The sequence below is a fragment of the Mustelus asterias genome, chromosome 1 (genome assembly GCF_964213995.1).
Source record: "Mustelus asterias chromosome 1, sMusAst1.hap1.1, whole genome shotgun sequence".
Lineage (NCBI taxonomy): Eukaryota > Metazoa > Chordata > Chondrichthyes > Carcharhiniformes > Triakidae > Mustelus > Mustelus asterias.
The window spans coordinates 1,074,490-1,096,767 of NC_135801.1; the positions used below are offsets into that span (position 1 = coordinate 1,074,490).

General features: G+C 42.9%; 1 protein-coding gene across 1 annotated transcript in view; it reads right to left on the bottom strand.

Moving 5' to 3' along the window:
* cplx1 (complexin 1) overlaps window positions 1-22,278 on the bottom strand; it is a 79,693-nt gene that overhangs the window by 13,442 nt on the left and 43,973 nt on the right. Inside the window, exon 3 of the mRNA XM_078203323.1 lies at window positions 9,346-9,521. Within this exon, the coding sequence (XP_078059449.1) occupies window positions 9,346-9,521 (176 nt within the window). The remainder of the gene's footprint in view (window positions 1-9,345; window positions 9,522-22,278) is intronic.

Here is a 22,278-nt window from a genome sequence, read left to right on the forward strand (position 1 = left end):
TTTGTTCTGTCAAGTTAAACTGAAAGATATTTTGGCACATCCACGATTTGTTAGACAGCTGGATGCTGTCGCCTTGGAGTTTCTGTTGGTGAAGAGATTGAGTTGGATGCCACTGCTATATATGTGGGAGATGACTGTGCTGAGAAAAGACGCTGCCAAAGGACAGGATATAAATTAATAATAGGAGCATACCAAAGAAAGGACACACCAGAGACAACATTTAAAGTTTTATACATAACTTCGCTAAAATTATGAAAAAGTGGACCCATTTTTGGAGTATAAATTTGGGTGTACATTTCCTTTCCACTTAAAGGCTAAATGCTCTGACTCATTGTTAATATTAGATTTATTTCTCAATTATATTCTCAGAACAGAAAGCCTTGGTGGTAAAAGGGAATTTGATCATTGTGGTGATGTTATTTGAAACCTAGATTAATGATTTGGAATCATGAGTTCAAATTCTAGCAGATGGTATCTGGGAAAATAAATTCAGTTCATCAGAAAAGATCTGAAATTTGATCTGATTTGATTTATTATTGTCAGATGTATTAGTACACAGTGAAAAGTATTGTTTCTTGTGCGCTAAACAGACAAAGCATACCGTACATAGAGAAGGAAAGGAGAGGGTGTAAAATGTAGTGTTACAATCATAGTTAGGATGTAGAGAAAGATCAACTTATAAAAAGCTAATTGAGATTATGTAACCACCGGATTGTTGTTTTAAAAAACTTGTTCATTAATGTACATTAGGGAAATAAATCTGCTGTCCTTACCTGGTCTGGACTTAGATGTGAATCCAGACCACAGCAATATGGCTGTTATTAACTGCCCTCTGCAATGGCCCAGTGGCCAATTTAAAAGGCAGTTAGGATCAGCAATATATACTGCCCTTGTTAGTGTTGCCCACAGCCTGTGAATGAATAGAAAAAGCCCCAGTTTCCTGACTGGTGCTCTATTGGGATCATGGTTCAATGATTGATCTCTTCATAGATGTAGACTTTATGACAGAATATCGCTTAGGATAAAGGTTTTATGGAATGTTAAATCTTTAGTAAAGCCTGCATTTAAATTCCAGCCTCAGCTGAGATTTGAAACAGCCTATTGGGATACACCAACTTTTCCCAATTAGTGCTTCATCTCTGAGTATAGACTCTCTCCCATTCTGCAAATTTAGTGCTATGGATGAATCTAAATATTAAAAGCTTAGGCCAAAGAGATGAGCAGAGTTACTGCAGGGAAATCCCAGAAATGAAGGACTACATATCACTGAATCTCTGCCAACTTCCAATGGGTTCTGATGTATTCCTGCTGGAGTAATCTGGGAATCTGGCGTATATCCAGACAATGTTCAATGTCTTGTGCCTGTGCACACTCCATTTAAAAATCCTATACCTACATTTCCAAAGGAAACTGGCCTTAATAACACTCCAATCTCCCTTCCAGTACATGCAGTGGCAGGCGGGTCTAATTACAGCATGACAAGTTTACAACTAGGAACAAAATTTATGATTTTAAAATGCATACCTCTGCATGCACTAGTCCAACAATCACCCATCATCTAACCCTGCTTCATCTGATTTCTATACTTTTGATTTCCTGTGTCTGGCCTCATGGAAGGTTGCCTCATACTATTAGAAAGAAGAATATAACTTAAAATGAAACAAAGGGAGAGCTTGAAGTTTCCTATTATACTAGAACCCTTTTCTAATACCTTGCACTGGAACTCAGTCACAGTTCTCAGATTTATATAGTTAGCAGCATGATGATACTTAGAAGCTTAATGAGTTGGAGCATTTTGGTCAGAATTCTAAGTGAGAGTTAGGTACTTAAAGTTTAAAGTTTATTTATTGTGTCACAAGTAGGCTTACATTAACACTGCAATGAAGTTACTGTGAAAATCCCCTTGTCGCCACACTCCGGCACCTGTTCGGGTACACTGAAGGAGAATTTAGCACGGCCAATGCACCTAACCAGCATGTCTTTCAGACAGTGGGAGGAAACCAGAGCACCCGGAGGAAACCCACGCAGACACGGGGAAACATGCAGACTCTGTACAGACAGTGACCCAAGCCAGGAATTGAACCTGGGTCTCTAGTGCTGTGAGGCAGCAGTGCTAACTGCTGTGTCACTGTGCCGCTCATAACATACTTCCTCATAACAAGGAAAGAAAAATTGTCAGTGGGCAGTTGATGTAGGATGGGGACAGATTATGCAAATGCAAAGGCAGGTGCAGGAAAAATACCTTAAATTGAAAATAGCTTGTCCTTAAAAAACCGGGAACTTGGATTTATGTCACACTATCGGTGACCCCCACAGCTTGCCTCCTGGACTTGCAGAATCTCACTGGCTGTCCTGTCTGGAGTGGTTGATGTGGTGTATATGGATTTCAGCAAAGCGTTTGATAAGGTTCCCCATGGTAAGCTTTTGCAGAAAATACGGACACATGGGATTGAGGGTGATTTAGTGGTTTGGATCAGGAATTGGCTAGCTGTAAGAAAACAGAGGGTCGTGGTTGATGGGAAATATTCATCCTGGAGTTCAGTTACTAGTGGTGTACCGCAAGGATCTGTTTTGGGGCCACTGCTGTTTGTCATTTTTATTAATGACCTGGATGAGGGCGTGGAAGGATGGATTAGTAAATTTGCGGATGATACTAAAGTCGGTGGAGTTGTAGACAGTGCGGAGGGAAGTGGCAGGTTACAGAGGGACATAGATAAGCTGCAGAGCTGGGCTGAGAGGTGGCAAATGGAGTTTAATGCGGAAAAGTGTGAGGTGATTCACTTTGGAAGGAGTAACAGGAATACAGAGTACTGGGCTAATGGTAAGATACTTGGTAGTGTGGATGAACAGAGGGATCTGGGTGTCCATGTGCATAGATCCCTGAAAGTTGGCACCCAGGTTGATAGGGTTGTTAAGAAGGCGTACGATGTGTTGGCTTTTATTGGTAGAGGGATTGAGTTTCGGAGCCAGGAGGTCATGCTGCAACTGTACAAAACTCTGGTGCGGCCGCACTTGGAGTATTGCGTACAGTTCTGGTCGCCGCATTATAGGAAAGATGAGGAAGCATTGGGAAGGGTGCAGAGCAGATTTACCAGGATGTTGCCTGGTATGGTGGGAAAATCGTATGAGGAAAGGCTGAGGGGCTTGAGGTTGTTTTCGTTAGAGAGAAGAAGGTTAAGAGGTGACTTAATAGAGGCATACAAGATGATCAGAGGATTAGATAGGGTGGATAGTGAGAGCCTTTTTCTGCGGGTGGTGATAGCTAGCACGAGGGGACATAGCTTTAAATTGAGGGTGAGAGATATAGGACAGATGTTAGAGGTAGGTTCTTTACTCAGAGAGTAGTAAGGGCGTGGAATGCCCTGCCTGCAGCAGTAGTGGACTCGTCAACATTAAGAGCATTCAAATGGTTATTGGATAAACATATGGATGATATTGGAATAGTGTAGATTAGAGGGGCTTTTAGATTGGTTCCACTGGTCGGCGCAACATCGAGGGCCGAAGGGCCTGTACTGCATTGTAATGTTCTATGTTCTATGTTCTAATACACATCTCTTTAACCTGTGCTTAATGCTCCCTCCACTCACATTGTCTGTATCTTTAAGACCTGGTTGGTTGTAGAGGTTCGCATTCTAATCAGTATTCTGTAACTTGATTTTGTGTCTCTGTGCCCTGTTTGAGAGCAGATTTCCACTCCATCTGACGAAGGAGCAGTGCTCCGAAAGCTAATGGCATTTGCTACCGAATAAACCTGTTGGACTTTAACCTGGTGTTGTTAAAACTCTTACTTAAAAAACAAAGCAGGAAGAATGACCAGTTATAGAGAAATATATGATATTCACTAATACATGTTCCCTGTAACACCTATCAAAAATTACATTTACTAGATTATCAATCTGGAATCAAACTCAACCCGTTAAAGATAGCTTATTGAATCCTTAAGAACCAGATGAATATACTCCTCATTTACATCATTTTCTCTCAATCTCTATTCACCATCATTTTAAGATGACCTTGAATAGCAAAACTGATCATATAAATTCATATACCAAATGCTATTCTTCACCTTAAGCTCAGCGCCACTGCGCAAGCAGATAATGAGAATGTTCATGGGTGAGAGCAATGAGCTAAATGGCTAAAGAAGCAAGTTGTTACTGTTAGTAATGTGAGCGAGTCAAACACTTAACACACCGGTATTGCATTATTTAATCTATATTTTTAGCGGCAGAGTTAACTCTTTTAAAATACACTGGGTGATGGAACATTGTGTATTATTATATTATCAACAACCAGCCTTAATGAATTACCTGAAAATTAGACAGGACCTATATTTCAATACAAAATAATTCAATGTATGATTTGCACACAAACGGCCATGAGAGTTAAATCTATTTTTAGAGAAAATTTGGTCAGGATAAAGAGTATAAACTCCCTGCTGTTCTCGAAGTTGTGCCATGGGAACTTGAACAGATTGTCAAGGCCTTGTTCTGTTTCATTCAAGAATACTTCCAACAATGCAGCGCCCTTTCAGTACTGGCCTCAATCATTAGATGAAACCTACAATTTATTGGCCCAGAGGCAAATGTTCTGATTACAACCAAGTTGCTACTTTCAAACTGTGCTGCTAATTATAACTGCACAATATTGAATAAAATTCAACAAAAAGGACATTCATTGTCCTTCAGCTATGAGGGAGAATAGATGTGAAAAATCGCTGAACTCTCCAATATTCCTCCTGGTTAGGATGAAGGAATGAAGATCCCCGATGGGTTTGTCCAACGATGCACACAGACTCCTTGGAGACCTTGCTGTAAATTTTAAAAGCTCTTTGTAAAAAATAAAACATTTAGAAACAGCTATGAAGGATTTGTGATGTCCATCAAACTGTCAAAAATTAAATATCTAACTGCTTTGAATTAATTATGCACAACAATTCTTACCCATGGCCTAATATTCAAATCATTTGCTTGTCTACTTTGAAATAAGCCCAGCAGATTTATTATTTATGATGTCATTCCCTGCAGCTTATCTGCAGCTCTTTTCTGTCGCAATATATGTTGTTACTGAGTGAACATTAATATGGTGATTGCAGTGAGCAGTGATAATCTCTATTCTATCACACTCTTTGCTTGCTGGTTATTTGTGAGAATCCTATTTAATACCAGATGCAAGCTAGAGCAAAGGAAATTGTGACTGTGGATTACAGAACCTAATGTGAGCAGCCACCAATCCTATTGAAGACAAGATTTAAAATGTGTCAGCATTTCCTTTTTCCATTCAGGGGTTCGCTTGATATTACCTCGTTCCATAAAAATGCAAGAATTGGCTTCTTGACCTGGTAAAGAATCAGGATGAATGGAATAAAGAAAAGGAACATCTTTTCCTCTTTTACCTGATGTTATGCTGCTTTAATGTGCTTTCAATTCTTCCTCTGTTGAGCTGGATATTGTAGCTTGACAATCAGCCATTTGCTGAATGTTCCTCAGGATGTGATTGGGTCACTATCAACAACTTTGTAGCACTTTTGTTAACTTGGATCTTGCCTAAGGCTGTCTTTACAGAGATGGAGGGTATAATAAGAGAAAACTGATAGGCAGCTAGAGAAGATTCTATATAATGTGCAGTAGGATTAACAATTTAATTACTTCCATTTCATTTACCATTAATTCTCACAGTTATCACTAGGCAGCTGCTATCAGACAATCCTGTCAACTATATTGCTTTCTTTCTCTTTCTTCTTCACTTTTATCATTTTCAGTCTCACCTACTCCTCCTTTAGGATGCTCCTTAAAACGTAATTCTTTGACCAAACCTTTGCTCATCTGTCTTTGTATCGCCTTTGATAATGCTCCTGTGAAGCTCCTTGAGATGTTTTATGTTAAAAACGCTTTGTAAACGCAAGTTGTTATCAAGAAAAATTTGAAACTGAGCCAACAAAGAGATATTAGAAACAAATGATAAAGATGTAGGTCTTAAAGAGTCCCTTATAGGAGGAGAGAGATTTAGAGAGAGGGTGGGGGTTGGAGGGAGGTACGGTTGGCAGAGGAGATTCCAGAATTCAGGGCCCATGTACTGAAGGCACAGCCACCAAGGATTAAAATTGGGACACACAAGAGACATAAATTGTTGGACTACATAAATTTGGAGGGTGTGGAACTGTAGGAGCTTAGGAGTAAGGAGGGGCAAGACTAAAGCAGAACTTGAACACAAGGATAAGCAGTTTAAAATTGGAAGAGTTGCCAGAACAGGAGTTAACACAGTTCAGTATCTGGGGTCAGAGCGAGTACAGTTAGCTCAGAGAATGTGTTTTTTTCCATTTGTTCATGGGATGTGAGCATCGGTGGCAAGGCTAACATTTGTTACCCATCCCTAATTGCCTCTGAGAAAGTGATGGTGAGTTGCCTTCTGAAGCACTGCTGTCAACTTGGTCTAAGTCCACCCACAGTACTGTCAGGAAGAGAGTCCCAGGATTTTGACTTATAAAGGTACAGCGATTTAGTTTCAAGTGTATAGCTCGAAGGGGAACTTGCTGATGGTGGCATTCACATACATTTATTGTCCTTGTTGTTCTAGGTGGTAAAGGTCACTGGTTTGGAAGGTGCTGTCAAAAAAGCCTTGGGTGAGTTGCTACAGTGAGTTGCATCTTGTAGATGGTACACACTGCTGCCATAGTGCATCTGTGGGGGATGGAGTGAATGTTTAAGATGATTCTTCTGGTGGCAATTAAGTGGCTGCTTTGTCCTGGATGATGTTGAGCTTTTTGGGCATTGATGGAGATACACTCATCCAGACAAGTGGAGAGTAATCCATCACACACCTGACGTATGCTTTGTATGGTCAACAGGTTTTGGGAGCCAGAAGATGCATTAGATGTTATAAAACTCCCAGCCTCTGACCTGCTCTAGCTATTTTTTTAATAATTATATTTATTTATTTGGCTGATCTAATTCAGTTTCTGGTCAATGATAAAGCTCAGGATGTTGATAGTGAAGAATTCAGCAACTGTGGTGCTGATGTTCATCAAAGGAGATGTTAGATTCTTTCTCCAGCATCTGCAGTATTCTGATTCACAGCAATTGAAAGCCCTCATTACTAGAATGATACCTAGAAAGTTAAAGAATGATCTTATCCAAGTTTTCAAAGTATTAAAGGGAATAAATAAGGTAGAGAGAAATTATTTCCACTAGTTTGGGTGCCTAGGACAAGGGGGCATAGTTTAAATATTAGAACCAGACCTGTTAAGAGTAAAATGAAGAAACATCTACACGTAAAGGGTGGTGGAAGTTTGAAGCTCTCTTCCACAAATGACAATTGATTCATGATCAATTATTAATTTTAAATCAGAGATCGAAAGATTGTTATTAACCATAACTATTAAAGAATCTATTAGCTCGTAGATCAGCCGTGATCTCACTGAATGGTAGAATAGGCTCAAGATACTGAATGGCCTCCTGCTGTTGTTATGTTCCTCAATTCCATCTCCCATCTTTTTATTATTAAAAGCACACATCAAATTATCCTATAATCTCTGCTGTTTGGAAAAAGGGAGAGTCAATTTTTCAAATCATTTTATTTATACTTCCTTCAGTCAGACAGTTCACCCTAGCGTGAACCTCTGCTATGTTGGTTGGAAAACCTCAATGTGCTCCCTGTAGCATGGTGTCCAAATCATTGTTTCACATAGTGAACACAAGTGGTCCTGAGGGCTGCTGCTACCTAACTCCAAACACTCGGAGAAACTGCCCTAAACTCCTATTCTCCGATTTGTCCCTTCTAACCAATGTTTGGGTGTGCAAGTCCACAGATCCTTGAAGGTGACCTCACAGGTGGAGAAGGTGGTGAAGAAGGCATATGGCATGCTTGCCTTTATAGGACGGGGTATAGAGTATAAAAGTTGGGGTCTGATGTTGCAGATGTATAGAACGTTGGTTCGGCCGTATTTGGAATACTGCGTCCAGTTCTGGTCGCCACACTACCAGAAGGACGTGGAGGTGTTAGAGAGAGTGCAGAGGAGGTTTACCAGGATGTTGCCTGGTATGGAGGGGCTTAGTTATGAAGAGAGATTGGGTAAACTGGGGTTGTTCTCCCTGGAAAGACGGAGGATGAGGGGAGACTTAATAGAGGTGTATAAAATTATGAAAGGCATATAGATAGGGTGAACGGTGGGAAGCTTTTCCCCAGGTCGATGGTGACATTCACGAGGGGTCATAGGTTCAAGGTGAAGGGGGGGAGGTTTAACACGGATATCAGAAGGACATATTTTACACAGAGGGTGGTGGGAGCCTGGAATGCGCTGCCAGGCAGGGTGGTAGAGGCGGACACACTGGGAACGTTTAAGACTTATCTAGATAGCCATATGAATGGAGTGGGAATGGAGGGATACAAAAGAATGGTCTAGTTGGACCAGGGAGCGGCACGGGCTTGGAGGGCCGAAGGGCCTGTTCCTGTGCTGTATTGTTCTTTGTTCTTTAATCCAGTTTGCTATTCTCCCCTAATACAAGAGCAAAATATTGCAGGGGCTAGAAATATGATTCCCATTTACACCTTCTCTACACCCATCTTTTGGGTGTTCCCTGTTGCAACATTTTTTCTCTGAACACACATTCATGGACTCCCACACTGAGAGGTACATTGAACACAAATCCATGATACCTGATATGTGGAGGAAAGAACAGGAAAGGGAAGGAAAAAAGTGGCAGACAAGGAGAAACAGAGAGAATAAACTTGTTCTCCGGGTCCGCTGGCTGCCGATGAGAATCGCTATGGCTGGAGCATCGGGCAAAAAGCAGATTTGTTGTCCCATCGCAATGCTCCCTGCCAGCCCCACCCGCCCCGATTGGGTAATACAATCAGCGAGTTTGATGGACCATTCACCCGCCTCTCCAGTGGGAAATGCACCAAGTGGGCCTTGGTGCTGGTAATGACCAGTTTGGACCTGGAGTGCTAGTCCCTGAGGGTCCAGGGGAGCACCACCCACCCCTCAGCAAAGAGTGGCATCCTCCCTCCCCTCCCCCCACCACTCACATAACAGATCACCCCCTCCCATCACACCACATAGACATGAGGGTGGCCCTACCCTTCCCCCTCAGACCCCACACTCAGCCCACCTCCCCCCTCAGACAGCCACAAGGAGAGCCTTGATCATCATCACCTTTTTGCTCAGCCTCAGTGGTCCCATATCAAGGTATTGTTAACACATGAGTGCAGTTCCAGGGGTAGCCTGAATAAAAATGCAACAATTATCAGCAATTTACCATCAATAAACATCACCAAATCAAATAATCATGCACAGTTCTAAATGGTTATATGAGCTGTTATCAGAAAATCAAGCCAAAAATGTCACACCTTGTCACGGATTCCTTGCCGCATTACTTCTCGCTCTGCTTCCATTTTAGCGTATTTTCCTGCACGTTCTTCCTCTTCTTGTCGGATAGCTTCTAATCTTTCTTCCTCCTTTTTCTCAGCATCCGGATCCTTCTCTTCATCACCACCCAACATTTTTCCCATGTCTTTGGTAGCCCCTAAATTTAAGATATAAATGTAATGAACACGGTTAGGAGATTATCCACCAGGGAATTTTATCCTCAAATACCACTGGGTAAAAATAATCCAGTGAGAAAATACACCACAGTATCACCACTGTGCTGACATCATCCCACTCTACAGATGAGTAGATTTATATCATGGACATTAAACATTTCCAAGGCAGAGCCTAGAATGAAAAAACTGGCAGCAGCAAAGATTCTACAGCCTCCTGCAATCTACGCGCCTTTCCTGCTGTTAATGTGAATGGCAGCGAACACTGGAGTTGGGGTGGATGGGAATTCTGTAAGTGGATTCATGCCAGACTCAATTCTGATGTGGGCTACCCGACTCTGTCCATGCATAATGCCCAGAAAATGTCAATCTATCCCATTAGTTCAATGGGTGACTTCATTGGAACTGGCTTTACAGTTCCCAACCACAGCCTGAGCAAAGCAACAATTTCCATCTATTCAGAAATCACAGGGTGAGATTGTAACTCACTCAAAACCCATCCACTCGCGCAGAGCTAAAGTCAGGCCTCACTAGTCTGAACAGATCCAAAGGAAATTCACATTAAGATAATATAGAATTATTGGTGAACACAAAATTTCACCTCCAGCTCTGACTTCCTCCCACAATGCAAAGATGTGTGGGTTAGGTTGATTGGCTATGCTAAAAAAAAATTGCCCCTTCGTGTCAAGGGAATTAGCAGGGTAAATATGTGGGGTTATGGGGATAGGGCCTGGGTAAGATTTTTGTCAGTGCAGGATCGATGGGCCGAATAGTCTCCTTCTGCTCTGTAGGGATTCTATGATCCCTGGGAATTTTATAGAAGCATTATAAAAACTTACTGACACCAAGCCTTATAAAAGAAATATTAGGACAAATGATTGAAGGCTGGTTCAGAGAGGTCGGCTTTAAGGTGTGTCTTAAAATAAGAAAAAGAGATAGAGAGAGGGACGGGTGTTTCAGAACTTAGGTGTGAATCCAATTCTGCGACACAATCCAGCCCAGCCCAGGCTAAAAAGATGACAAACATTTCTGAGATTGCAAACATCAGTTGTTAAATGGAACGCACATGGAACGTATTCACTTTATTGAGTGAATATTCACAGAATTGTTATGGTGCAGAAGGAGACCATTTGCCCATTGTGGGCAGGATTTTATGGCCTTGCTCGACCCAAGACCGGGAAATCCCGCCTGAGGTCAACGGACCTTCCAATTGTCTGCCCCTCGCCCGTTCCGATTCCTGTGGTGGATGGGGCGGTAGAATTCTGGCGTGTGTCTCTCAGCTCTCCAGATGAGCATCATGACTTAGTGCCATTCCCCTGCCTTTGCCCCATCCCCTGCACATTGTTTCCATTCAAATAATCATTTGGTACCTTCTTTAATGCTTCAGTTGAACCTCCCTTCGCCACACCTCCAGACAATGAATTCCAGACCCAAACTGCTCACTGTGTGATAAATTTCTTCTCACATCACATTTGCTTCTTTTGCAAATCATTTTAAATTTGTGCCCTTTCGTTCTTGATCCTTTCATGAGTGGGAACACTTTCTCCCTGTCCAGCTCCTCATGATTTTGAACATCTGCTCCTGCTCTGCCCAAGACTGCAAGAAACTACAAAGGGCTGTGAATGTAGCCCAATCCATCACACAAACCAGCCTCCCATCCATTGACTCTGTCTACACTTCCTGCTGCCTTGGAAAAGCAGCCAACATAATTAAGGACCCCACGCGCCCCTCGACATTCTCTCTTCCACCTTGTTCCATCAGAAAAAAGATGCAAAAGTCTGAGGTCACATACCAACTGACTCAAGAACAGCTTCTTCCCTGCTGCCATCAGGCATTTGAATGAACCTACCTTGTATTAAGTTGATCTTTCTCTACGCCCTAGCAATGACTGTAACGCTACATTCTGCACTCTCTCATTTCCTTCTCTATGAATGGTATGCTTTGACTGTGAAGCACGCAAGAAACAATACTTTTCACTGTTTACTAATACATGTGACAATAATAAATCAAATCAAATCAAAATCTCTATCAAATCTCCTCTCAGCCTTCTCCCCAAGGAGAACAGTCCCAACCTCTCCAAACTATCCCAATATAACCTAAGTTTCTCAATCGTGCATCTATATTTGGAAACCTCTTCTGCACTCTCTCCAAAGCATTCACATCCTTCCCAGTGTGGCAACCAGAACTGTACACCATATTCCAGCTGAGGTCTTGTATAAATTCAGCATAAACCCCTTGTTCTTGTACTCTATTGCCGGAATGCTACTGCCCTGCCTGCCACAGAATTGGAGCGGGCAAGGGGCAGGCAACAGAAATGTCCATTGCCCTTGGGTGGAAATTTCTGGTCTCGCTCAAGTGAGGGCATAAAATCCCACTCCATTCCTTGATTAATAAAGCACAGAATACCATATATTTTATTAACTGTTCTCTCCACCTGTCCTGCCACTTTCAATGATTGATGCACAGATACAGCCAGCTCTCTCTGCTCCTGCGCCCTGTATGAATTTTACCCTTTATTTTATATTGTCTCTCCATGTTCATCCTACCAAAATGCAACACCTCACACTTCTCCGCATTGAACTTCATCTGCCACCTATCCACCCACTCCTTGCCTATATCCTTTTGAAGTTCTACACTGTCCTTTTCACAGTTAATAATATTTTCATGTTTGGTGTCATCTGCAAACTTTGAAATTATCCCCTGCACGCCAAGCTTTAGATCACTAAATACATCAGGAAAAGCAAGTGTCCCAATACCAAGCCCCGGGAAACACCACTACAAACCTTCCTCCAGCCCGAAAAATATCCATTGACCTTTACTCTCTGCCTCCTATTATTCATGATGTGGAGATGCCGGCGTTGGACTGGGGTAAACACAGTAAGAGTTTTAACAACACCAGGTTAAAGTCCAACAGGTTTATTTGGTAGCAAATGCCATTAGCTTTCGGAGCACTGCTCCTTCATCAGATGGAGTGGAAAGCTAATGGCATTTGCTACCAAATAAACCTGTTGGACTTTAACCTGGTGTTGTTAAAACTCCTATTATTTAGCCAGTTTTGTATCCACATTGTTATTGTCCCTTTTATTCCATGAGCTATACGTTTTTTCACAGTAAGTAGTCTCACAACACCAGGTTAAAGGCCAACAGGTTTATTTGGCAGCACGAGCTTTCAGAGTGCCGCCCCTTCATCAGGTGACTCATCTGATGAAGGAGTAGCGCTCTGAAAGCTCGTGCTACAAATAAACCTGTTGGACTTTAATCTGGTGTTGTGAGACTTCTTACTGTGCCTACCCCAGTCCAACGCCGGCATCTCCACATTATGACTTTTCTCACAAGTCTGTTGTGTGGCGTTGTATCGAATGCCTTCTAAAAGTCCATGATCATCACATCAAGAGCATTATTCTGATTGCCCTTTCTGATACTTCTTCCAAAACTCCAGCAAGTTAGTTAAACACAATTTCCCCTTTAGAAATCCATGCTGGCTCTTAATCAACCCACATTTTTCCCTGTGACTACTAATTCTTTCCCAATTAATTGTTTTAGAAACTTGGCCACCACTGATGTTAAACTGACCAGTCTGTATTTGCTGGAACGATCCTTACACCCTTTTTTGAACAAGAGCATAGCATTTGCAATTCTCCAGTCCTCTGGCACTTCCCCTGAGTCTAGAGAAAACTGGAAGATTATGGCCAGCGCTCCTGCAATTTCCATTCTCACTTCCTTCAGTATCCTTGGATATACTTTATCCGGTCCCAGTGCCTTGAGAACATTCAATCTATTCAACACTTCCTCTTTATCAACTTTGAACATTTCTGGGGACAGAGTTTTCTTGTCTGTCACCACATCCTGATTAGTCTCTCCTTGGTAATGACAGATGCAAAGCATATCTTCTATGTTTCTATTAAACACAGAAACAGAAACTAGAAGCAGGAGGAGGCCATTCGGTCCTTCGAGCCTGCTCCGCCATTCATCTTGATCATTGCTGATCATCGAATTCAATATCCTGATCCCCCCTTTCCTCCCGTATCCCTTGATCCCTTTAGCCCCAAGAGCTATATCTAATTTCTTCTTGAAATCAGACAATGTTTTGGCCTAAACCACTTTCTGTGGTAGTGAATTCCACACATTCACCACCCTCTGGGTGAAGAGATTTCTCCTCACCTCAGTCCTAAAAGGTTTACCCCTTATCCTCAAACTATGACCCCTAGTTCTGGGCTTCCCCATCATTGGAACATTCTTTCTGAATCTACCCTGTCTAACCCTGTTAGGATTTTATAAGTTTCTATGAGATCCCCTCTCACTATTCTACATTTCAGTGAATATAATCCTAACCGACTTAGTCTCTCCTCATGTAACAGACCTGCCATCCCAGGAATCAGCCTGGTAAACCTTCGCTGCGCTCCCTCTATAGCAAGGACATCCTTCCTCAGATAAGGACACCAAAACTGCACACAACACTCCAGGTGTGGCCTCACTAACGCCCTGTACAATTGCAGCAAAGCATCCCTATCCCTATACTCAGATTCTCTCTCTGTGAAGGCCAACATACCATTTGCTTTCTTTACTGCCTGCTGTACCTCAGCCATGCCCTTTGCCTCCATTTGTAAATTCCTTTTTCGGCCCCTAATCAGACCTGCTCCTCCTTTTACAATCTCTTTTACTGTTTATCTGCCTATAGAAGACTTTGGGATTTCCCTTTATGTTGGCTGCTAGTCTTTTCTCATAATCCCTCTTCATTTCTCCAAAATGCTTTTTCATCTCCTCTCTGAACCTTCTGTATTCTTCCTGGTTCTCGATTGTATTTTTAGTCTGACGCTTCTCATGAGCACACTTTTTTTTCCTCATCTTAGGTTTTATCTCATTTTTCACGCAGGGAGCTCCGGATTTGTTTGCCCTACATTTCCCTTTTAAGGGAATAGACCATGACTGTGTCCAGACCATTCCTGTTTTGAAGGTAGCTCATTGTTCAGCTATGGTTTTTCCTGCTAACTTTTTATCCCAGTCTAACCAGCCCAGCTGTGTTCTTGCCCCACTGAAAGTCAGCTCTCTCCCAGTTAATTATTTTTATTCTGGATTATTCATTATCCTTTTCTATTATCATCTTAAACCTTACAATACAATGATCACTGTCTCCTAAATGTTCCCCACTGACACTTGATCTACTTGGCCCATCTCATTTCCAAGAACCAGACCCAAAAGTGAATGCTTTCTTATTGATCTGGACACATACTGCTATAGAAAATTACCCTGAACATAGTCTAGGAATTTTCACCCCTCTCCATCCTTTACACTACTGTTGTCCCAGTCAACATTTGGACAATTAAAGTCCCCCATTAGAACTACTCTATATTGTTTGCATCTCTCTGCAATTTCCCTGCAGATTTATTCCTCTACATCCTTCTCACTAGTTGGTGGTCTATAGACAACACCGAGCAATATAAATGCACCCTTTTTGCTTCTTTGATTAAGCCAAACTGATTCTTGAACCCTCTGGGACATTGTGGTAACTTGTGGTGATTGTTCCTTTAAGGACAACACAGGGTCACCTGGCTTGGGGACCAATTAGGATGAAGAGTGGGTAATCACCCCAGGGAGTGGAGTCCTCCCTTAGATAGGAGACATGTAGGGGACCAGGTGCGGCTGCGGTACTGGTGTACAGTTCTTCTTATTAATAAATTATTTTGTATTTCTGCTGAAGTCTGTGAAAGTGCAGCATTACAGATATCCTCTTTTTCCTGCACTGCAATGCTCTCCTTAACCAATGCCATCACCCATCCTCCTTTCTTTCCTTTCCTATCTTTTCAAGCCCCCTCAGAGCCCCCTCCACCAGTGCTCATCAGCGCATTGCCCCCAATCCCCTCTGCCCCATGCTATGTTCACCAGCACCTGAACCCCACACCACAACCCCCCAGATTCACCAGCACCGCCTCTTCACCTTCCCCCCCCCATGTTCCCCAGCAGACTGCCCCCCCTCCCCCGTTTTATTTCCTTAGAGTTGGTCACTCTGGCTTTTACTGCTTCTTGTATTTTTAATGCGTCAAGTCTGTTCATCTATTAAAATAGGATGGCCATCAAGGCAGCACTAACAATTGCACATTGATGGAGGGAGGAATGAGAGAGCATAGCGCCTTAGTGGCAACTAAGAGGCCACACTAAATAATTGTCTGGGAGAGCCATGAAGGACTGGTGAAACTGCATGCTATCCCTTAAAGTCAGGGCCAACATTATGTTTTGTCAGAGAGTCAGTGCTGTATCGATGGGCCAAATGGTCTCCTTCTGCATTGTAGGGATTCTATGATAATCATCCACCACCATCATATTATTACATTGAGCTACAGGAAACTTAAGCAAGATAACAAAGTGCCATGCAATGATTGTGCTGCAAACTGATTGAGGGAAAACTCTGACATTTTGACCTCCCCGCTTTCCACAGAATGAAGGAAGCAACATTGTCTCTGAACAAATCCTCATCTCATAGTGTTCTGAACTACAAGCACAATGACACACCCCTAATCAGTACAGCAAGGGTGAAAGAAGACAGAGTGCAGAATGAGTTCAATGTGCAGGTGCAGAGGAGAAAGGGAAGTTGGCCCAGAGCAGGTACCTGCAGAGGCTGTACATGGCCACTGACCCTGCTGTAGATATTGGGGGCGCAGGGTCTGCTATTCCGATTCAACAAAAATGATCTCCCCCAACCCATGAACTTTGATAGTGGACCCTTCCTACTGTTAAATTACATCCAAAAACAGGTACAATGTTGAATTCAGGCCCCATTGATCTGCACTCATTCCCACAGTGATGGCGACGTTACACACAATAGCGTAAATCTATAATAAGTGGCCAATGCACTCGAGCCAATTACCATCCATGAAATGAGACAAGGTTGTGTTAGTCACAGGCAATAAGTCACTATCTATTGTCTATGTGGCATCACTTCATGGAGCCAGCTTTGCTGCTTCCTCTGGAACCCAAAGCATTCAATCCAATTCCCACTGGAGACAGATAGCTGCTGTCTTGCAGAGGTGATTAGCTTCGACTGCTGCAAGGCAAGATCTGTGCTGCAAACTTATTCTAAATTCATATTCTCAATGCATCTCAGGTGCAAAGTGAAAACACTGCAAAACTCTGTGAGCTGTGTTTAGATAGATAGCAATTATGCTGACAGTAACAAAGTGCTAATGCTACCGCAAAGACTTCACAGCAACCAGTGACTTCACACTGGGAATTATTTGTTGGTGTGATAAAGCAAAGTAAAATGCGTTCTCTAATGCACTTGTGAAATTACATGGATAAATTGCTTTGCAGTAATAGAGAAGAAAGTAAATGTGTGAACTAATTTTGGATGGTTTTGCTTCTCCTACAAAAAGGGAACATATAAATGGATATCCAATTATCTTCAGATAACAGTGAGAATCCGTTAGAACAGTTGCTTGTAACAGTTCTGTAATTGGGAGATTTATCAATGAGGCTGGGGGCAGCAGCATTATGACACACTCTGTGGCTTCAAGAGAAAGGTGGCATGTTGTTAGAGGGAAGGACAGATCATACAGCACTTAAAGAAAATGAGGATTTTTAAAGATGGGTTTTGCTGCTTTGCCACCAAAGAGTTGGTGATAAATGTGTCCCCACCAATCACAGCAGCCCCACAGCCATGAGGAGTGTTCATTGGCTGGAGAATAGATTTCTGCTCCTCACTTGGATGAAGACCTACTCCAGAGAGCTGCTGGCCAATCTGATTGGCTATGAACTCTGTAATCCCAGCAGTAACATTGGCAGCCATAGCCAGAACAGAGACTGAAAGCAGTCCTCAGATTCTAAGATCCAGAATCCAGGATCAAGTAAGTGCGGGTGGTCTCACGATGCTTCGATTCGATTTATTATTGTCACATGTATTGGGATACAGTAAAGAGTATTGTTTATTGCACACTATACAGACAAAACACTCCGTACATTGAGTACACAGGAGAGAAGGGAATGAGAGGTGCAGAATGTAATGTTGCAGTTACAGATAGGGTATAGAGAAAGATCAGCTTCATATATGATAGGTCCATTCAAAATTCTGATGGCAGCAGGGAAGAAGCTGTTCTTGAGTCGTGATCTCAGACTTTTGTATCATTTTCCCGATAGAAGAAGGTGGAAGAGAGATTGTCTGGGGTGCGTGGGGTCCTTAATTATGCTGGCTGCTTTTCTGAGGCAGCAGGAAGTGTAGACAGAGTCAATGGATGGGAGGCTGGTTTGCGTGATGGACTGGGCATCGTTCACAACCCTTTGTAGTTTCTTGTGATCTTGGGCAGAGCAGGAGCCATACCAAGTTGTGATACATCTGGAAAGGATGCTTTCAATGGTGCATCTGTACAAATTGGTGAGAGTCATAGCTGACATGCCGAATTTCCTTAGCCTCCTGAGAAAGTAGAGGCGTTGGTGGACTTTCATAACTATAGCATCGGCGTGGAGGGACCAGGACAGGTTGTTGGTGATCTGAACACCTAGAAACTCTCGAATATTTCCACTTCATCACCATTGATGTAGAAAGGAGCATGTCCTCCACTATGTTTTCTGAAGTCAATAACTATCTCCTTCATTTTACTGACAGTAAGACCTTGGGGGGGGGGGGGGGGGGGGGGCAGTGGGAGCACTTGTGTAGGGGCAGATCTGGGGCGAATGGAGGGGGGGCACCAATGTGAAAAGGGAGACACATTCCCCCTCCCTTCCCAATGAGGCTTTTGGAGGGTGATCCAGCCCACTCCTGAACTCCTCCTGCCAGCCTTAAAATTGAGGCCATGTAGGAAACAGCCTTTAAGTGGCCCTTAATTGGCCATATACATTCACTCACTGGGCCTTGTCCTTGGAAAATAGAAAGAGCATATCCACGCATTGTACCTTTTCAAACTAAACAAAAGCTTTGGAGGGACATGGCACCATTCCCTGGCTCTTTCCCCATGCCAAGGACTTGACCAGTCAGAGTCACCTGCCTGGTTTGAATTTAAACAACAGTTTGGCAGTTAACTGCTCCTTGCTGCATGCTCCATGGAAAGGTAATTGAGATGAGTCAGCTTGGTTTTGTGAAAGGAAAATCACATTTAACCAATTTATTGGAGTGCTCCAAAGGAGCAAAATGTGCTGTGGATACAGGGGAGCCTGTAGACATCCTGGACTTGATTTCCAGAAAGCATTTGATAAGGTGCCACATTCAAGACTATTGTAGAAAATTAAAATGTCATGTTAGTGGGGGGTAATTGAAGGTATTGAAGATTGGCTGGCTGGTAGAAAACTGAGTCATGATGTGGAGAAAACTGAGTATGCAGGATGTGATGGAGTCCTGCAGAGGTCTGTGATAGGCCGATGGCATGGTAGTTAAATTTACAGATGACACAAAAATGGATAGGTGTAGTGATTCAGCCAAACGGAAGTTTCCTGTCACCAACACTATTTAATGTGTACCAAAGGAAAAGACTACTCCTGCCACTTTCAGTCAGGTAGTCTTCACCTCAGGTCCTTCAGCTCTGCTCCAAATTAAGTTATAGGCATTACAACCCCTGCTGGCTGCTTCCCATTGGGTGAGCCTCCACTTGCTCAATAAGGCAGCTCATACTCCACGAAGTCCATGGGTAGATCTATTGATGATCCTCCATGGTGTGAGAGGAATTTTCTGAGGTGTCCCACTGGGGTGTCTTGTACACAGTTGATCTCACTCAACCAATACATAGACAACGAAAGTCAGCATGTAGTTAAAGAATGAAATTTATTTGCTAATGCATGCATCAGGAGAGGGAGACAGTCAATGAGGGTTGACTATCCTCTCTGACAAAATAATAAAAACGTGAGATTGATATACTCTTCAATATCCCACCCAGTCTGTCACCCAAATTGCAGGGTCCAATTACAATATTACACAGTATTAACTTAGCCAATAGCATTTCACCTGTCAATAGGATTAGGAGATCATTAGCTTATTGCACCTAAGGTTCCTGCCCCATTACCTAGGAAACCTAACCCATGTACATCCGGTATAACTAAGGCCACAGTTAACATCTGCAAATTTTAATTGGTCAAAGTAGTCATTATTTTGAATGGCCTCTTTTATCAGCTTGAGAGACTGCATCAGCCTCGCTACCCAGGAGCAAATTCACTCCCATACATTCCAGGCCTCCGATTAAACTTCCTTTTGCGTATCCCAAGCAGATAAGAGAAACTGCTTCTCAATAGCATTTGATAAGGTTCCCCATGGTAAGCTTTTGCAGAAAATACGGACACATGGGATTGTGGGTGATTTAGTGGTTTGGATCAGGAATTGGCTAGCTGTAGGAAAACAGAGAGTGGTGGCTGATGGGAAATATTCATCCTGGAGTTCAGTTACTAGTGGTGTACCGCAAGGATCTGTTTTGGGGCCACTGCTGTTTGTCATTTTTATTAATGACCTGGTTGAGGGCATGGAAGGATGGATTAGTAAATTTGCGGATGATACTAAAGTCGGTGGAGTTGTAGACAGTGCGGAGGGAAGTGGCAGGTTACAGAGGGACATAGATAAGCTGCAGAGCTGGGCTGAGAGGTGGCAAATGGAGTTTAATGCGGAAAAGTGTGAGGTGATTCACTTTGGAAGGAGTAACAGGAATACAGAGTACTGGGCTAATGGTAAGATACTTGGTAGTGTGGATGAACAGAGGGATCTGGGTGTCCATGTGCATAGATCCCTGAAAGTTGGCACCCAGGTTGACAGGGTTGTTAAGAAGGCGTACGGTGTGTTGGCTTTTATTGGTCGAGGGATTGAGTTTCGGAGCCAGGAGGTCATGCTGCAACTGTACAAAACTCTGGTGCGGCCGCACTTGGAGTATTGCGTACAGTTCTGGTCGCCGTATTATAGGAAAGATGAGGAAGCATTGGGAAGGGTGCAGAGCAGATTTACCAGGATGTTGCCTGGTATGGTGGGAAAATCGTATGAGGAAAGGCTGAGGGGCTTGAGGTTGTTTTCGTTAGAGAGAAGAAGGTTAAGAGGTGACTTAATAGAGGCATACAAGATGATCAGAGGATTAGATAGGGTGGATAGTGAGAGCCTTTTTCCTCGGATGGTGTTGGCTAGCATGAGGGGACATAGCTTTAAATTGAGGGTGAGAGATATAGGACAGATGTTAGAGGTAGGTTCTTTACTCAGAGAGTAGTAAGGGCATGGAATGCCCTGCCTGCAGCAGTAGTGGACTTGTCAACATTAAGAGCATTCAAATGGTTATTGGATAAACATATGGATGATATTGGAATAGTGTAGATTAGAGGGGCTTTAGATTGGTTCCACTGGTCGGCGCAACATCGAGGGCCGAAGGGCCTGTACTGCGCTGTAATGTTCTATGTTCTATGTTCTAATACTCCATTGTATCCACTGTGTTTCCCATTATGCTGAGCTGCTCGATTGTTGTTTGGCCAAAGTTCACAAACACATGAAGAATATAGTTCAATTTCATAATACTTGGTTAAATTGTGGTTATATAGTTTATAATACCTTTGCATTTTTGTTCCAGGCATGCTGTGAATTCTCACTATATATAAGGACTTTATAATTACCTTAACCCAGTCTACTTATTATAGTAAAACTAAAATGAAGGGCCTCATACTAAGAATTCTATACTACCCCCATCACATGGCCTTTGTGGTCATCGTAACAGCTGGAGAGTATGTTGTGAAGTTGACATAAGGAGGTTACAGATGGATAAAGACAAGCTGAGTGAGTGGATAAAAATCTGGCAGATGGAGTTTAATGAGGGAAAATGTGGAGTTGTTCACTTTTGCAGAAAGAATAAAAAAGCAGCGTGTTACTTAAATAAAGAACGACTGCAGAATTCCAAGGTGCAGAGGGATCTGGGTGCTCTAGTTCATGAATCACAAAAGATCAGTATATGGGTACAGCAAGTAATTAAGAAGGCTAATGGAATGCTAATCCTGAGGGACAGGATATATGAGCATTTAGAGGGGTTTAGTATGCTCAAGAATACTCAGCATGGCTTTGTCAAGGGCAGATCGTGCCTTACGAGCCTGGTGGAGTTCTTCGAAAATGTGACTAAACACATTGACGAAGGGAAGGCGGTAGATGTGGTTTATATGGATTTTAGCAAGGTGTTCGATAAGGTCCCCCATGCAAGACTTCTAGAAAAAGTGAGAGGGCATGGGATCCAAGGGGCTGCTGCCCGGTGGATCCAGAACTGGCTTGCCCAAAGGAGGCAGAGAGTGGGTATAGATGGGTCTTTTTCTAAATGGAGGTCGGTCACCAGTGGTGTGCCCCAAGGATCTGTTCTGGGACCCTTGCTGTTTGTCATTTTCATAAATGACCTGGATGAGGAAGCGGAGGGATGGGTTGGTAAGTTTGCCGACGACACGAAGGTTGGTGGGGTTGTGGATAGTCTGGAGGGATGTCAGAAGTTACAGAGGGACATAGATAGGATGCAAGACTGGGCGGAGAAGTGGCAGATGGACTTCAACCCAGATAAATGCGTCATGGTCCATTTTGGTATGTCAAATGGGATGAAGGAGTACAATATAAAGGGAAAGACTCTTAGTACGGTAGAGGATCAGAAGGACCTTGGGGTCCGGGTCCATAGGACTCTGAAATCGGCCCTGCAGGTGGAGGAGGTGGTTAAGAAGGCGTATGGTGTGCTGGCCTTTATCAATCGAGGGATTGAGTTCAGGAGTCCGGGGATAATGATGCAGCTATATAAGACCCTCGTCAAACCCCACTTGGAGTACTGTGCTCAGTTC